Raw genomic sequence first — 17,451 nt, 5'->3', positions numbered from 1 at the left:
CAGTTTATTTTCTCCTGTGGATCCTCTCCGATCTGTAACTGATTAGGTTTCTCTCTCTATTGACAAAGACCAGAACCAAATTGGGCCAAATTCTAAAAAGTGTATATAGTACCTTAGAATATGAATATAGTGTGCTTTCCTTCTTGCTTTTTGTCATTGTCTACCTTTGTGTTCTTTTGCTTTAAAGACAGTTCCACTTATTAAATTTCATACTTCATGGGTATTTTTGTTAGTCATGTTAAATCCATTGTTGGGTAGCAAAGTGAGTATAGATAAATTTGTACATATAATGAAGTCCAAGGAGTTGAATTAAAATTGAGTAAAAATCTTATCTTAATTATTTCAGGACTGGAAAAGAAGGCCAACCTAGAGAGTACTACACATTGGATTCTATCTTGTTTCTACTTAATAATGTGCACCTTTCTCATCCTGTTTATGTCCGACGGGCAGCTGTAAGTAAAATTCATTTTAAAATTTTTTTGATTTTCTTCTTCTTTTTTTTGATGGTAGGTATCATTTTGTTGACGCGCACTGAAATAAAGTTCTCAAACACCATTCTGAGCGGCTGCTCAGACTAGTGTCTGAGAACTTTATTTCGGTGTGCAACAACATTTGGCGCCCAAACAGGGTCCTCTTCAGGACCCGATAGAGTCTTTGTCCACAGTGCTGGACAACATTTGGTGCCCGGAGGTGGGACTTCTTCAGGACTGGATAGAGTCCTCATCCGCAGTGCTGGATGACATCATTTGGCATAGATCACTTCCCTCATGGGTTTCAAATCAAAAGAATAAAAGGTTTGTCTATATGAAAGTCTATACTGGAGGGTCAAAATTAGGTCACTGTGATTTATGCAGATTTTTAAATCTATGACTTTTGTGTAAAACGTGGGCGCTGTTTATAAGAACAGTAGTTTTGAAGGCATTTGTAGGAATGTTTTAAGAAATTCATAAGCCTGTGGAAGGACCCTGATATTCAGAACTCTAGTTTAATCTCAAAACTTTTTTGGGGGGATCAAAAAGAATCAAGATTAACAGACAACTTTAAAATTAAATTTTTAATCAATTTAATAAACCATTTTCATACTTTATTGGCAAATTCATTTGTTTTCAGTTTTGCCTGCCTTCAACATCTCAGTATTTGAGCACTGCATTTCTGAATAGGAAATAAATATTCAGCTTCTAATACATATAGAGAAAGTAATACATAGGGTGAAACTACTTGGAATTTGGGAAATAGTGGGATAAAAATAACAGCATTTCTATAAACTTATGCTACTTCATCTTAAATCTTTAAAAACTGAGTTAGGCAGTAATTAGACTATTTTGTTGGCTATATCCATTCATTTTGTGGTAATAAAGATGATCCAGCTACCTGTTTAGATTTAGAAATTATGTTATTGGGAAACGGTTGTAGCATGTAACTAATGGCTGTAATTGTTACCCTTCTTCACATAAAGTTAAGTCGTCTGTTTTTCTTAAATACTTCAGAGATTGAAAGGGCAGAATTCTATAATTCTAGGGTTCTACAAATTTTGTTTTTCCTCTTTTGTGTTATTTGCTCTTTCTTGTGAGCAGACCATTTCTGAAATAAGTTTTCCTGAGCCATAGTTCCTATTTTAGTGTGTGTAGACTTGTATCTTTCTCAATTGGATGTATTATGTCCATAATTCATTAGTAACCAAATGATAAAGTATGTTATCAGACTTAGAAACAGTAATTTAAAGTAAATTAATTCAAATCTTTTAACTACTAATGATATACTCTATGTAGACTAGTTTTTAAAAACAAGCACACAAAAACCTGTAGGCTCTTAAATGTTTATACTCCTAGCAGAAATTAAAATTTAGCCTGCCCTTCTAAAAAAAAAAGGTAATTTTAAGTGATTAAACATAGTTTATTTCTAACATCAAGGAGTGTGTGCAGAATGGTGCAGTAGTCAGTGTAAGATAATTAGCCAAAGGATTCTTGTTACTTCATTTTTGCTTATATAAAGTGACAAAGGGATTTTAATTTATAGTCTTGAAGTACCAGCCATTCGTATACTTAGTTGTTTGTTGATATTATAAAAACGATACGGAAAATCATGGTAATTACAGTATTCATTGAATTCACGGCCCAAAGATGACTTGGTGACTAAAGTATACAGTTTTATTTGTTTTGCATACCTCTTTACAAACTGCTAATGTAGGAGATTAAAGGAAAATTATCCGTTTTACTAAAATAGATACATTTTCCAGGTTTAATTTTTTAATCTTTTCCTGGTCCTTATAAAATTTGCATTACACTCAAGGATAAAAGATGTATAACGTGGAAAGTAAACAACCACCATTGATGTTTTCCTGTATAATCTAGTAAGTTTTTTCCCATGCTTAAATAACACATACCTATTGTTAATTATGAAAACTTAGGTTAATGGCTAACTTGTTGTATTTTGGAGTTCAAGTAGAATATTTTGAGGAAGTCTGTTTTATGTTTGAGGCAAGAAGGCACTGGGAAATGTGTAAAATGAGCAAGCGGTAGGACTCAAAAGATAATTGCCTAAAACATGCGAAGTATCATGAGTAACTAAAAAAATACTTAAGGTAAGCCAAGGGAACAGAAAGATTGGAATTGATATGTTAAAGAGGGATGGGTCATTGTTTCATTTCTAATGGTTATTTTTTATATACTTTACTTGAGTTTCAAGAATTAAGTTATTAAAAGTTAACATTATTAAAATTTTTCAAGACTTTTATTGGGTTTTTTAGCTTAGTTACCTAAAGATAAGATCCTAAATAAATATTATCAAGATACGTTGGAATGAAATTCATAAGTTACACAATGTTTGCCTTTATTATGTTTCTTATAATTGCTGTTGTTTAGATAACTAATTTAAAATTTTGACTTCAGACTGAAAATATTCCTGTGGTTAGAAGACCTGACCGAAAAGATCTACTTGGATATCTCAATGGTGAAGCATGTGAGTAATTTTTAACGTGCTCTCACTCTTAAATAGCCGTTGTTTCCGTCCTTCGCCTGTGAAATAAGAAGGATTGGGAAGAGAATTTGTATTCCCACTAAAAAATTAGCCTACCAGCGGCATATGTGTGCATATGCTCTCCATTCTTTTCTGTTATGGTGAATGCACTATTTTCGCTCTTAAGGCCAGTCACCACTTCTTTGTCTATAGATTCCATTTCCTTTCACACTCCAAAGACTTTACCTTTGTGAATTGTTGCTTCTCTCTTGCATCATCATCTTTCTCCTTTTCTCTGCATCATTCCCTTTAAAATGCATAATGTAAGGTCTCTCATTTAAAAACAATTTTTCTTTTTAAAGATTTTATTTATTTATTCAACAGAGATAGAGACAGCCAGCGAGAGAGGGAGCACAAGCAGGGGGAGTGGGAGAGGGAAGAAACAGGCTCATGGCAGAGGAGCCTGATGTGGGGCTCGATCCCATAACGCCGGGATCATGCCCTGAGCCGAAGGCAGACGCTTAACGACTGTGCCACCCAGGCGCCCCTAAAAACAATTTTTTTTAAAAGATTTTATTTATTTGACAGAGAGAGAGAGTGAGAGAGGGAACACAAGCTGAGGGAGTGGGAGCAGAAGAAGCAGGCTTCCCGCTGAGCAGGGAGCCCGATGCGGGGCTCAATCCCAGGACCCTGGGATCATGACCTGAGCTGAAGGCAGATGCTTAATGACTGAGCCACCCAGGCACCCCTCATTTAAAAACAGTTTTTTGACCGCACATTCCTAATATCTACTGTTGAATTTGTCTTCTTTTTATTGCAAAATTCTTTGTTAACAGTTGTGTGTTATCACTGCTTCCCTCTTGAAGCCACTCCAGTCTGGCTTTCCTACTCACCATCTCGCTAAAATCACTGTTGAAAGGTCAACACTGACTTAAGGGTTACCAATTCCTTTGGTCTCTTATCCATATCTTGCTTGACCTCTCAACAGCATTTGACGGTGTTGATTACTGCCCTTTGTTTTTTTTTTTTAAGATTTTATTTATTTATGTGACAGAGAGACAGCCAGCGAGAGAGGGAACACAGCAGGGGAGTGGGAGAGGAAGAAGCAGGCTCCCAGCGGAGGAGCCCTATGTGGGACTCGATCCCAGAACGCCGGCATCACGCCCTGAGCCGAAGGCAGACGCTTAACGACTGCGCTACCCAGGCGCCCCTGATTACTCCCCTTTGGAAAGCCTTTCTTCACTTGACATTTGGGGCACCAGACTCTTTGTATTCTCTTTCTATTCATTGTCCATCCCTCTCTCTCTCTCTCTTTTTTTGTTTTTGCTTATCTCCAGCACTGACCTATTCCTAAGCTCAAGTTATAAATCCAGTGTCCACATCTTTCCTTGGATATTTAATATGTATGTGAAATTTATCATATCTGAAATAGATTGCTGATTCCCTCCTTCCCTTCTCCCCTCAAACAAAATTGGAATAGCAGATCTGGTCTCCCAGTGTTCCCATCTCAGTAAATGCTTTCCCATTCATGTAGTTGTTTAGGCCAAAAACCCTGGAAAAATCTTTGGTTACTTTGATCAATTTCATGAGCAAGTCCTTTTCTTTAATTTTAAAAGTATGACAGTTTCTTAACCATTCTACTCCCACCCTGTTCCATTTGTCCCCTTTAGACTTTTCTTTTAAGCCCTCTTAGAGGTCCCCACTCTGTATTTTCTGGTATAGTCTTTGCCTGCCCATTAGAGTGACCTGTTTTTGAAAACTCATGTAAACTTGATTGTGTCACTTACCTGCTGAAGCCCATCCTGTGGCTTCCCGTCATGCTTAGAATAAAGCTCACACTCCTTATCCTAACCTGACCTACGTGATCTTGCTTTTGCCTAAATCTCTGTGGTCTCATCTTCCAACCTTCCTTTGCTTGCAGCAGTCCAGTCTCATTGATTCTTTTAACTCTCCTAACTTTTGAAGCCTTTGTACTTGCTGTTTTCTCTGTGTTCAGTTCTGCTTCTCTACATTGTCACATGTCTTACTTCTTACCACCTCATCCTCATCTGTGCTTAAATCTTCTGTCTGAAAGAACCTACCATTCTGAAATATAAAATAGCAGTGTTTTCCCATATATGTCCATCTGTGTATAGTATCTTCCTGATCTATTTTTCATCAGATCCCTTACATTGGCTTGAAATTACATATTTGTTTACTTACATATTGCTGCCCCACTAAAGGGTAAACTCTAAGAGGGCGGACAGTTGTTAAATACCCAGCATTTAGAACAGTGTTAATAGTGGGTACTTATCTGTATAAGTGAGCAATCATTAATTTGCTGTCTTAAGGAATATGAATAAATAGGTATAATAAATTGATACATAATATAAATTAATGATTATGAATAAATTGATATAATTTTATAATAGTATGAATAAGCCAATATAAGACTGATTGGTCCTAACCTTCTTTGGGGTGGAGTTTACTACCTTTAAGTCATTAATAGCTATCTTATCACATATTGTGCTCCACAGCTATAAGAGTAAGATTGATTTGCATAGTCTTTTGCATAATGGAAAGACCATCATCAAGAGTGTTGTCTTTCTGTACTGTCCTCACTGAACATTCAGCAAGCACTTATTGAGTGGTTATTCTTTTTTTTTTTTAAGATTTATTTATATATTTGAGAGAGAGAGCGAGCACATGCACAAGTGCACGTGAGCGGTGGGGAGGGGCAGAGGGAGAGGGAATCTCAAGCAGACTCCCCCCTGATTGGGGAACCCAACGTGGGACTCGAGCTCACAACCCTGCAGTCATGACCTGAGCTGATACTAAGAAATCAGACGCTCAACTGACTGAGCCACTCAGGTGCCCCTTGAATGGTTATCCTTAAAGGCATTGTACTTGGTGCTATACAAAATGGAAATTCCTGTCCTGAACGTGTTTACCATCAGGAAAGATAGACTGGTAAAATAAGGATTAAAATCCTGGGGGAGGATTGAGGAGGGATTCTAACTCTGCTGTGAGGAGGATGGAGTTGAGGAGGATAGGCAAAGGCTTTTTTTTTTTTTTTCTTTAAACCATATGGTATACTTGTTAGAAATGGATTTTTTTTTTTTTTTAAACTTCAGAAGATCTGGTATAGAGTCTAGGATTCTCTGTTCAAGTATCTCAAGTAAGCTTGATAAATAGGCTGGTTAGTGGGGGAGAGTACTTTAGGGCAAATAAATGCTCTTCTTTTCAGAATCCAGAAAAAAAGTTACCCTTTATTGTAGTAGTTTCTATAGGACAGATAAATTTAATCATCAGGTATATTCCTTTGCTATTTTTAAAAAAATTGTTGAATTAATGGTTTAATGAACAAGTTGAGGAAATCTTAAGACATTCCATGTTCTTAGACAAGAGGATGTAACAGCTTAAAGATGTCAGTTCATAACATAGATTATATATTTAACAGGATCCCAATAAAAATCTCTACAGTTTTTCTTGAGGGAAGGGTGGAACTAGACATGATTCTAAAATCCATTTGGTAAAAGCAATTGTCATAAAAGTTTGGAGAAGAGCATTGAGAAAATACTATTCTAGAGTTTAGAACTTATAATAAGGACTTAGTAATTTAAAAAAGTGTGAATAAACTGATAGAACAGTTTTTTATCTGTTAAATGTTAAATTATGTGAATTTGACACAATTGAAGAGAGAGGTCAGATCAGGGGGGGAGGATAGGATTATTCAAGTAATAGGTTGGTAAAAATTTAAAAGTTCTGTATTATTAAAAAAAGACCTGAGAAGTTGGGAAAAACTACTTCAACTCACATCACAGTGAAAGGACCAGTCATACTGATAATGTGAAGTGGTCCTAGAAATACATGCATAAGAGACCAACAACCCAATAGATTATAGTCATACAGTTCAAAGAAAAGGTGATGAAATCATATGAAAAATAATTTCACTCATAAGATAATTATAAATTGAAACTATCCAGAGATAACATTTTTTTACCTTATTGATAAAATATAGCAGTTTAATAATACACTTATGAGTCTCTGAGGAAGCAGATATCCTAATATATTTTTAGTTGTGGTGTCAATTGATACAACTCCCACTGAAGACATTTGGCTGTATCTGTTATTCCAAAATCAGCCTAGAAGTCCTACATCTGGGACTTCATCATAGAGATATATTTGAAAATGCGTGAACAGTGTGTCATTGTTTGTAGTGGCAAAAACCCATTAGAATTGAACAGCCCGTGGTTGGATAGGGAACTAGTTAAATAAATTATAATTAGTCCATACAGTAAGTACCATGTAGATTTAAAAAGAAAGTTAAGGAGTGCTCCACATACTGATACGTAAGAGCTCTATGGTTAGGTTAAAAAAAAAAGGTGCAGGACAGTATGTATAGTATGCTACCATTTATGTTAAAGGGAAAAATAAAAGTGACTTTGTATTTCTTATAACTACAGAAAGAAACTCTAGAAAGATACACAAGAGACTTGTCAAATAGTTATGTAGAGTGGTGAGAACTAGGTGGATGGGGACTGGTATATCCTTTTGTTAGTTTTATTATTTTGAACCATTCAAAAATTAAATGATTTATTTTAAAAGTAATTTTTTTTTTTACCAATTGTGAATAACTAAAAATTGCATTTTTAAGGTGAATGCTGACTTAAAGTCTTTTCATTTATACATACATGTTTATGTATTTATTTAGATACATTTTATGTGCGTTGTGTGGTAATTAACATACGAGTATGTGTTCTTTAAAGTGACCAGTTGAGTTCAGATTATCACAATAATTTGTAAGCTAAATTATTAAAAATATTTTGTCCTTTTATAGACTTTTCAATACAGATTAATCTTTTATGATGTTTTTATAAAAGTGCTTTAAAACTTATTTTTTTCCCTAGGGAAATCACTGTATATAAAGTAAGTAATAACAAATATTGAGCATTTCATTTGTAATAATGTCAAGTATATGTGTTCAAATATTGGTTTTCTTACATAAATCTTTTTAAATCTTCAGCAACATCGGCAAGCATAGACAGAAGTGCCCCTCTAGAAATAGGTCTTCAGCGATCTACCCAGGGTACGTTTTGTCACATTTATATTGAACCTTCAAAAACTTATACCAGAAGTATGTACTTATTTACTTTTTTTTCCTTAAAGTGAAACGAGCTGCAGATGAAGTTTTAGCAGAAGCAAAGAAACCACGCATTGAGGTAATGGGACTTTATTTTAAATGTGAATTGTAGTATTACAAAATTAGGTTTGTATATGAATAAGAATTCTTTTTTATAGTAGTGCTAGGAGCTTTTTTTCTGGAAAAATTGTTGTGGTATAATGTTTGATTAATAGTAGCTTGAGCTATAGTTTAAGATCTCTTACATATAGGCTATGTGTTAGAGAAATCTCTTTATTTTCTTTTGTATCCTTATTGATGAAAGTGTTGGGCTATGTCAGAAGTTGGAAAACTTCTGTAAGGGATCATATAGTAAATATTTTAGGCTTTTTGGGACCATTTAGCGTCTGTCCAACTATTCCACCCTGGTATTGTAGTGCAAAAGCAGGAAGAAGCAGTACATAAGTGAACTGGCAAGGCTGTATCCCAATAAATTTTATAAAACAGATGGTAAGCCTACCTTTGGGTTGTAGTTTGCCTGCCCCTAGAATAAGATGGCGTGAGAATTTGCTTCACTTTTAAGGACTGTGAACATGAAGTGCTTTTTACAGTTATTTCTTAAAATACTTATGTATATTAGGGGGCACCTGGGTGGCTCAGTCAGTTGAGCATCCTACTCTTGATTTCAGCTTAGGTCATAATCTCAGGGTCGTGCACTCAGCTGGAGTCTGCTTGAGATTTTCTCCCTCTGCCCCTCCCCCTCCTTGTGTGTGCCCCTTCTCTCTCAAATTTTTAAAAAAAATACTGGTGTATTAGGTTGCATATTTTCTGTAGTGTTTTATAGCTAGCAAATAGAATACTAATATTGGTAAATAAGGATAGTTCACATGAAATAGAAGCTGTATAAGAAATGCAGTTACCTTAAGAAAGAAAAGTCGTTGAATAGCTATGGTACTGCATAAGAAAGTTAAGCCTTAAAAATTATAATTACATGATTATGAGGCTATTCATTTAAATTTTTTAACAAGCCCCAGATCAGTTACATATAAAATCCCCTGACGATGGAAGATTATGTACTAGAGGTACACTTAAAATCTGAGAAATGACTGAACTGCTCCATGTATCAATTAATAATAAAGAAATAGCACTTCTAGTCGTCACTAATGTTAACTTTACCAGAAACCATAAATCTTTTCCTTCCACACTTGTATAGAAATCAAATAGTTGGGGCGCCTGGGTGGCACAGCCGTTAAGCGTCTGCCTTCCGCTCAGGGTGTGATCCCGGCGTTACGGGATTGAGCCCCACATCAGGCTCCTCCGCTATGAGCCTGCTTCTTCCTCTCCCGCTCCCCCTGCTTGTGTTCCCTCTCTCACTGGCTGTCTCTATCTCTGTCGAATAAATAAATAAAATCTTAAAAAAAAAATCAAATAGTTGCATCTTTTGCCTGCTATATAAATAGCAAAGCATCCATAGTTAAGAATAAAAAGGTAACTGTTAAAGGGACAAGGATGTTGGTAAGTATGTTCTATATGATTATTGACAGAATTTGATGCTGAAACAGTACAATTTATTTTAATTAATTTTAAAACAATTTTAATTAAGCATACTCTGAGACATGGACTTGATATTTTTTAGTTAATGATCATGATAATTGGCTCATTGTTTTTCCTCTGTTCTGGGGTGACTTTTGTATGCTTCATATATATTAACTCATGTAATCCTCAGACACAACCTCCTGAAGTTGGCAGTACTACGCATGTCATCAATGAGCAAACAAACCCCTTGAGAGAGTAAGTGACTTGTTGAGGTTCACAGAACCAGGATTAGAGCCCAGACTCTCTGGCTTCTAGCCATTCTACTCTACATACTGACTACAAATTTTGCAGCAGTAAAACAAGTTTTCACCAGCTCTCTCTGTATGAAAGAAGGTTGTGACCCACAGTGAACAAAATGAGTGATTTAGACACACTATTTATTTGGAAAAACCTGAATTTACAGTTTACTTATTAAAATAAATTGAACATGTCAAAAATGCTAATTTGTTAGGTATAATTAACTTGAAACATCAGGAAGAAATAGCATAATTGGGGCGCCTGGGTGACTCAGTTGTTAAGCATCTGCTTTCGGCTCAGGGGGTGATCCCGGATCCTCGAGATCGAGCCCCATGTCAGGCTCCTCCGCTAGGAAGCCGGCTTCTTCCTCTCCCACTCCCCCTGCTTGTGTTCCCTCTCTTGCTGGCTGTCTTTCTCTCTGTCAAATAAATAAATAAAATCTTAAAAAAAAAAAAAAAAGAAATAGCATAATAAGGTGCCTGGGTGGCTCAGTTGTTAGATGTCTGCCTTTGGCTCAGGTCATGATCCTGGGGTCCTGGGATCGAGCCCCACGTTGGGCTCCCTGCTCAGTGGGAAACCTGTTTCTCCCTGTGCCACTCCCCCTCTTGTGTTCCCTTTCTCTCTTTCTCTGTCAAATAAATAAGTAAAAATTTTATTAAAAAAAAGAAATAGTATAATAAAATTCTTTCCAGAGTATTTATGGAATTAAAATGATTTACATAAACAGTTATGTTACATAAACAGTTTTCAGTTCAGCATATATATTGGGAACCTGCAAGGCACTGTGCTAGGAGAGAAACCTGGAGGGCAGAGATTCTGATCTAATCTGATTAAAATCTAGGCTGCAGTTGTCTTTAAAATCAGTAGTTTCCTAAGGAACTTTAGTAATTTGTGTTATACCTTCATTACAAATGGCTAAATTTTGATGCAGTTTGCTAAAATTCTGTCTTTGCATTCATGTCAGCAAAATGTTTTAAATGATAGGTTAATGTTAGAGCATGAATTGGATGGAGCACAACATTGAATATACTGATGCTTTTTATCCAGTATCATGTTTTGTTAGCCATAGACAGTGACTTCGTTCCTTAGTTTTCTCATTTGTTGAATGTGGGCATTGAACTAGATCAAGTTTTGTTTTTAACCAAACACTTTTCAAACTAAATTTTATCTGAAATTCTAACATGTATGTTAGAGAAAAGCTGAGCTGCCAAGGTTGAACTCAGAGAAGTGGCCCATGGAGCACTTTGTAAGAAATGCCTAATATTCTAAGGAACATGTTTTGAAAACCATTCAAGTTCCATATCTGGTCATCAAAAATCCTAATGGATTTAGGATGTGCTCAACAAGTGCAAAAAACTGTCTCCAGAATGAAATTTTTGACCATGGTGAAGGCTTCTCATAAAATTTAGTGATAAATTTTCATGAAGAAAAGGAGAAGGAATTTATTTGTGGTATAATACCTTTATGAATAAAAGTAGATATGATTCATTACGGGAACAATGTTTTATCGTAGAAAAGTTGCTGAAGTTCTTTGGTAAGCTTTTAATCAGTTCTACTCTTATGTGACCCAACATGTATTTATTATTGTTGTCTTTATGTAACTTAGAAGTAATCTCAAAGACAAGCTGACTTAAGGCCAGCATGCTTGGAATGTTATAGGCAGGAACTTATGTAAGGAAAAGTTACATGTAGTTTGTTGTTGTTGTTCTACAAGTTAAATAAAAATGTAAAATATTCACTAACTTGATTATTTTCAGGATGAAGAATGTGTGCGCCTGGATAAAGAGAGATTGGCTGCTCGTTTGGAGGGTCACAAAGAAGGGATTGTACAGACTGAACAGATTAGGTAAGGTTTTCTTTAGTAGAAAATGTTAAGTGTATATGGAAAAGGAGAGAGTAATATGTTACCTACATTGAGCTTTACTCCTTGCATTCATTATGTGCCTCTGTGCCCTAAGTTCAAAAGAAGATGTGTGGGCATGTTTTATGGTAGGGGAGATTGAAAGTTAATTATGCTTCCCAGAAAGTCGCCTTCTTGGTTCTATTACCATATTGATCTTTCCTTTTTAAAATTACTCCATAACCAGGCCACTCATTTATTTTGTGATCGCTTGTTGATTTATAGCAGAGGTCAGCAAACTTTTTTTGTGTAGTGACACATATTAAATACTTTCAGCTTTGAAGGTCACATGGTTTTTTATTTTTTGGTTTTGTCTTTTTGGTAACTATTTATTGCTTGTGGTAGGAAAAGCAGTCTATGATTGCTTCATTCATAAAAGAATTGGCATGGCTGGATTTGGCCTATGGTATTATTTTGTTGATCCCTGATTTTACTATAATTAAAATCACTTCATAGTTTTTCCTTGGCACAATATAATGCTTTGGAAGTTCTATACAACCTTAAAAATTCAATGCCTATTTTTAAAAACCTTATTCAAGGTGACTGACATGACAATAAGCTGCACATATTTAATATAAGTTGATAAGCTTTCACATATGTATACATCTGTAAAACCATCATCGTAATCAAGATAATGAATATAACATCACCCCTACAAATTTCTTGTGTATCTTTATGATTCCACTCTTCTACCTGTCCCCATATCCTTTCCTCTCTAGGCAACCAGTGATCTGCTTTACTTACAAATTAGCTTTTTCTAGAGTTAAGTGTAAATGGAGTTAAGTAATATGTACTTTTTTGGGGGTCTGGTCTCTTACTTAGCATAATTATTTTGAGATTCATCCATATTGTTGGATGTGTCAGTAGTTCATTCTGTTTTATTGCTGAGTAGTTGATTCTGTTCCATTGTATGGACGTAACACAGCTTGTTTTCCTAGGCACCTGTTTATGGACATTTCACTTGTTGCTGGTTTTTGGCTATTGCAGCTTAAGCTATAATCATTTGTGTCTAAGTTTTTTTGGACATATGTTTTCATTTCCACTGAGTAAATACCTAGGAGAGGAGTGATTGAATTGTATACTGTTACAGATCTGCCTTTTTAAGAAATCAAACTGTTCAGAGTGATTGTACCATTTCACATTTCTACTATCAGTATATAAGAGTTCTAGTTTCTTCACAGCCTTGCCAACGCTTAGTGTGGTCAGGCTTTTTAATTTTAGCCATGCTAATAGGTATAAGATGGTATCTCATTGTGATTTTTATCTTGCACTTACCTCCTTATTAATGATAGTATGAGCATCTTATTGTATGCTTATTTGCCATCTTACATCATGTTTGGTGAAGTTTGTTCAGATTTTTGTCCATTTTTTCTTACTGGATTGTTTTCCTATTATTGAGTTTTGAAAGTTTGTTGTATGTTCTGGATAGAAGTCCTTTTTGAGACATAGGCCTTGCGGATATTTCTCGCGTTCTGTGACTTGTTTTTACATTCTCCTAGCTACCTTTTGAAGAGCAGCTCGTTTTAATTTTTATGACATGTCATTTATCAACACATTCTTTTGTGAATTGTGTTTTGGTGTTATATCTAAGAAGTCTTTGCCTGAGCAAAGCCAACAAAGATAGTCTCATATTCTTTAATAGGAATTTTTTAGTTCTAGGTTTTACGTATAAGTCTGTGATCTATTTCCAGTTAATTTTTTTTGTGTGGGTTATATAGCATGGATCAAAATTCATTTATTTTGTTACAACCTAGTTATTGAAGGTCAGTTTTGTGCATGTGGATAACCCAATTATTACAGCACTGTTGGTTTCCAATGAATTGTCTTTGCACTTGTGTAAAAAATCAGTTGTTCTTGTGTAGATCTGTTTCTGGACCCATTCCGTGTTGTTGACCTATTGGTCTTTTTGCCTGTACAAAACCGTTTTGATGACTGTTTATAAGTTTTGAAATCAGATAGTGTTAGCTTTCCAACTTTGTTCTTCCTTTTTTTTTTTTTTTTTAAGATTTTATTTTATTTATTCGACAGAGATAGAGACAGCCAGAGAGAGAGGGAACACAAGCAGGGGGAGTGGGAGAGGAAGAAGCAGGCTCATAGCGGAGGAGTCTGATGTGGGGCCCGATCCCATAACATCGGGATCATGCCCTGAGCCGAAGGCAGACGCTTAACCACTGTGCCACCCAGGCGCCCCATCAACTTTATTCTTCTGTTTCAAGGATGTTTTTGCTGTTTTTGGTTCTTTGCATTTCCACATGAGTGTTGGAATTAACATGTCATTTTCTACAAAAAAGCTTACTGGGATTTTGATTGGGATTGCATTGAATCAGTAGACCAGTTTGGGGAGAATTGACATCTTAAAAAATATTGAGTCTTCTGACTTACAAGCAAGATGTTTTTATTTCCCCATCTATTAATGGAGAGATATTTAGATCTTCTGTAATTTCTTTTAACATTTTCTAATTTTCAGTGTATAGGCCTTGTATATCTTTTTGTTGTATTTCATACTTTTTGATGCTATTGTAAGTGATCTTTTAAAAAACATTTCAATTCTTGATTTATTGCTCTTATAGAAATACAGTTGATTTTTGGGTATGGATTTTGAATCCTGTAATCATGTTAAACTCATTGATTAGTTCTTATAATGTTTTTGTAGCTATCATTAGCTTTTCTACATAGATAGTTATGTTTTCCACACATAAAATATGTCTTTTTTTTCCTTTTTTTTTTTCTCCTTTTTTCTTTCTAAAGTGGATGCCTTTTATTTCTTGCCTTATAGTCCTGGCTAGACTTGCTGATTCCTCACTAATCCAGCGTTGAAGAAGCAGAGATTAGACATTCTTGTTTTGTTCCTCATCACAGGGGAAAGCACTCTTTGACCGTTAAACATGTTAGCTTAGATTTTTTTGTTAGATACCCTTCAACAGGTTGAGGAAATAGCTTTTTCCTTGTTTGCTGCGAGTTTATCAGAAAGGAATGTTGGCTCTTGTGACATGTTTTTTCTGATTCTCCTGAAATGATCGTATAGTCTTTTGTTAATATGGTGAATTAAATTATTTTTTTGATGTTTGCATTTCGTGGATAAACTCTACTTCTTTATTTTTTTTACTTATCTTGCTGCATAACAAATTAACCTGAAACATATTGGCTTAAATTACACGTATTTATTATCTCATGGTTTCTGTGGGTCAGGAGTCTTGGGGTGATTTAGGTAGCTTCTCTGCTAAAGCAGGCCTCTGACAGTATTGCAGTTAAGCTGTTGGCCAGGACTGTGTTCTCATGTGTAGGCTTGATAGGAGAAGGATCTGCTTCTAAGCTCAGGAAGGGGATTACACATGGGTGTGAATGCCAAGATGTGGGTATTCGTAATCATTTCAGTGGCTGCCTGCCACAATCATGGTATATTATTCTTTTTATGTATTGTTGAATTAGATTTTTAAGAATTTATATAGAATTTTGTACTTATGTTTTTGAGGTCTGTAATCTTCTTGTAATGTCTTTTTGTCTTGTTTACTATCAAGATAATTCTGGTCTCAGAATGAGTTGGAAAATATTTACTTTTCTGCAATTTTCTGGAAAAGTTTGTTTAGAATTGGTATTATTTCCTCCTGCATTTGGGAAAATTTATTGATGAAGCCATTTGTACTATAATTTTATTTATTTTCATGTATTTCAGGTTAAGATTTCAACTGCATACTCAACTTGTTTAATAGTTATAGGTCTCTTCTGGTTCTCTCTTTCTTCTTTGAGTGTTTCTTTGAAAAATTATGTCCATTTCATCTACGTTGTCAAATTTATTTGCAGAATGTTGTTCATAATATCCTTTAAAATGCTATAATCTGTAGCAATGTCCCCTCTTTCATTCCTTGATATTAGCAGTTGGTGTTTTCTGTAAGTTTCCTTATTGTCTGGCCAAAGTTGACCAATTTTATTCTCAAAGACCCAGATTGGGATTTTCCTCTTTCGTTTTTTTTTCTTTTTGATCCTTCAATTTCTGCTCTGATCTTTATGATTTACTACTTCTGCTTACTCTGGATTTAATATGCTGTTTTTTTTTTTTTTTATGTTTCTTAGAGGGAAATCAGTAACCTCAGCTTCCACTCTAAGTACTGCTTTAGTGGCATCTCATATTGGTATGTTGTGTTTTCATTTTCATTCAGTTCAAAATTACTGTCTAATTTCCCTTTTGATTTCTTTTTTTACTCATGGATTGTTTGCAAGTGAGTTATTTAGTTTCCAAGTATTTGGGATTTTCTAGAGATCTTTGTTACTGATTTTCAATCTATTCCAGAGTATGGTTATATTTTATGTGACTTTGAATCCTTTAGTAAGTACTGAAACTTGGTTTTTGGCCCCAAATAAGGTCTGTTCTGTAGGCACTTGAATGTGTATTCTGTTATTTTGGAGTGTCTTCCTATGGTTAGTACGGTCAGTGTGGTTGATAGTGTCGGTAGAGTCTTCTATATCCTTACTTGTTTTTTGTCTTGTATTATTAATTATTGAGATAGAATTATTGAACTCTCTAGCTGTGGATTTGCCCATTTTTCTTTGCATTTTTATCAGATTTTGTTCTCTCTACTTTCAGGCTCTGTTATCGGGTGTAAATGTTTAGGGTTATGCTGTCTTGATGAATGAATCTTTTTGTCATTATGGAGTGACCTTTATTTCTGACAATGTTCTTTGTTTAAAAAAACTACTTTTTCTTGCATTCACCTAGACACTCCTCCAGCTTTCATTTGGCTTATGTTTTATTCTTTACTTTTTTAAAAAAATTATAGTAAAAATAACAAAATTTATTGTTGTAATATTTTACAGTACGTAGATCATAGTCCTAAGCACTTCTGTATTGTGCAACCATGTGGAGAACTCTTTTCATCTGAAAACTGGAATCCTTTTACTTTTAACCTATGTGTCTCTATAGTTAAGTGCTTTGCTTATTTGTCTAGATTTATACTTAATGTGATTATTGATATGGTTAGTTTTAGTCCATTTTGCTTATTGCTTTTTGTTTGTCTCTTTGTCCTGTTTTTGGCCTTCTTATTTCGAATAAATGAATATTGGTTGTAATTCTATTTTTTCTTACTGTTGTTGGCTTATTAGTTAAAACTGTTTCGTTATTAGTGTTTGCTTTAGGGCTTTTAGTATGCATGGTTCATAGCATCACAGTCTACCTGCAAGTGTTATGCTCACTACTTCATGTATAGTATGTGAACCTTTAAATGGTATACATGTGTTGTAAGCACCAGTATGCATTCTTCTTCTTTAAAGTGTTTTCTTTTTAAAGAGCTTTAAATAATAAGGAAAAAATCTTATGTACTTACAGATACCATTTCCATTGTTCTTCATTTCTTTGTTCAGATCTGTTTATCTGTTTTTTTCCTTCTTCCTGAAAGATTTGACATTTTTTTGTGTAAACCTGCTGGTGATTAATTCTTTCAACCTCTGTATTGCTGAAAAGCCTTTATTTTGTCTTTTTTTTTTTTTTAAATTTTATTTATTTGACAGAGACAGCCAGCAAGAGAGGGAACACAAGCAGGGGGAGTGGGAGAGGAAGAAGCAGGCTCCCAGCGGAAGAGCCTGACGTGGGGCTCGATCCCAGAATGCCGGGATCATGCCCTGAGCCGAAGGCAGACGCTTAACGACTGCGTCACCCAGGCGCCCCTGT

General features: G+C 35.0%; 1 protein-coding gene across 3 annotated transcripts in view; it reads left to right on the top strand.

The window, feature by feature from the left end:
• Positions 1-17,451, top strand: part of CDC73 (cell division cycle 73) — a 181,618-nt gene that overhangs the window by 2,375 nt on the left and 161,792 nt on the right. For all 3 annotated transcript variants that reach the window (XM_019803958.2, XM_034667174.1, XM_002923385.4), the window contains exons 2-6: positions 347-452; positions 2,889-2,958; positions 7,961-8,023; positions 8,104-8,156; positions 11,647-11,735. In XM_019803958.2, the coding sequence (XP_019659517.1) occupies positions 347-452; positions 2,889-2,958; positions 7,961-8,023; positions 8,104-8,156; positions 11,647-11,735 (381 nt within the window). The remainder of the gene's footprint in view (positions 1-346; positions 453-2,888; positions 2,959-7,960; positions 8,024-8,103; positions 8,157-11,646; positions 11,736-17,451) is intronic.

This window comes from Ailuropoda melanoleuca, chromosome 8 (genome assembly GCF_002007445.2).
Source record: "Ailuropoda melanoleuca isolate Jingjing chromosome 8, ASM200744v2, whole genome shotgun sequence".
NCBI classification, from domain to species: domain Eukaryota; kingdom Metazoa; phylum Chordata; class Mammalia; order Carnivora; family Ursidae; genus Ailuropoda; species Ailuropoda melanoleuca.
The sequence above is the reverse complement of the archived record's forward strand: the minus strand, read 5'-3'. Positions and strand labels throughout refer to the sequence as shown.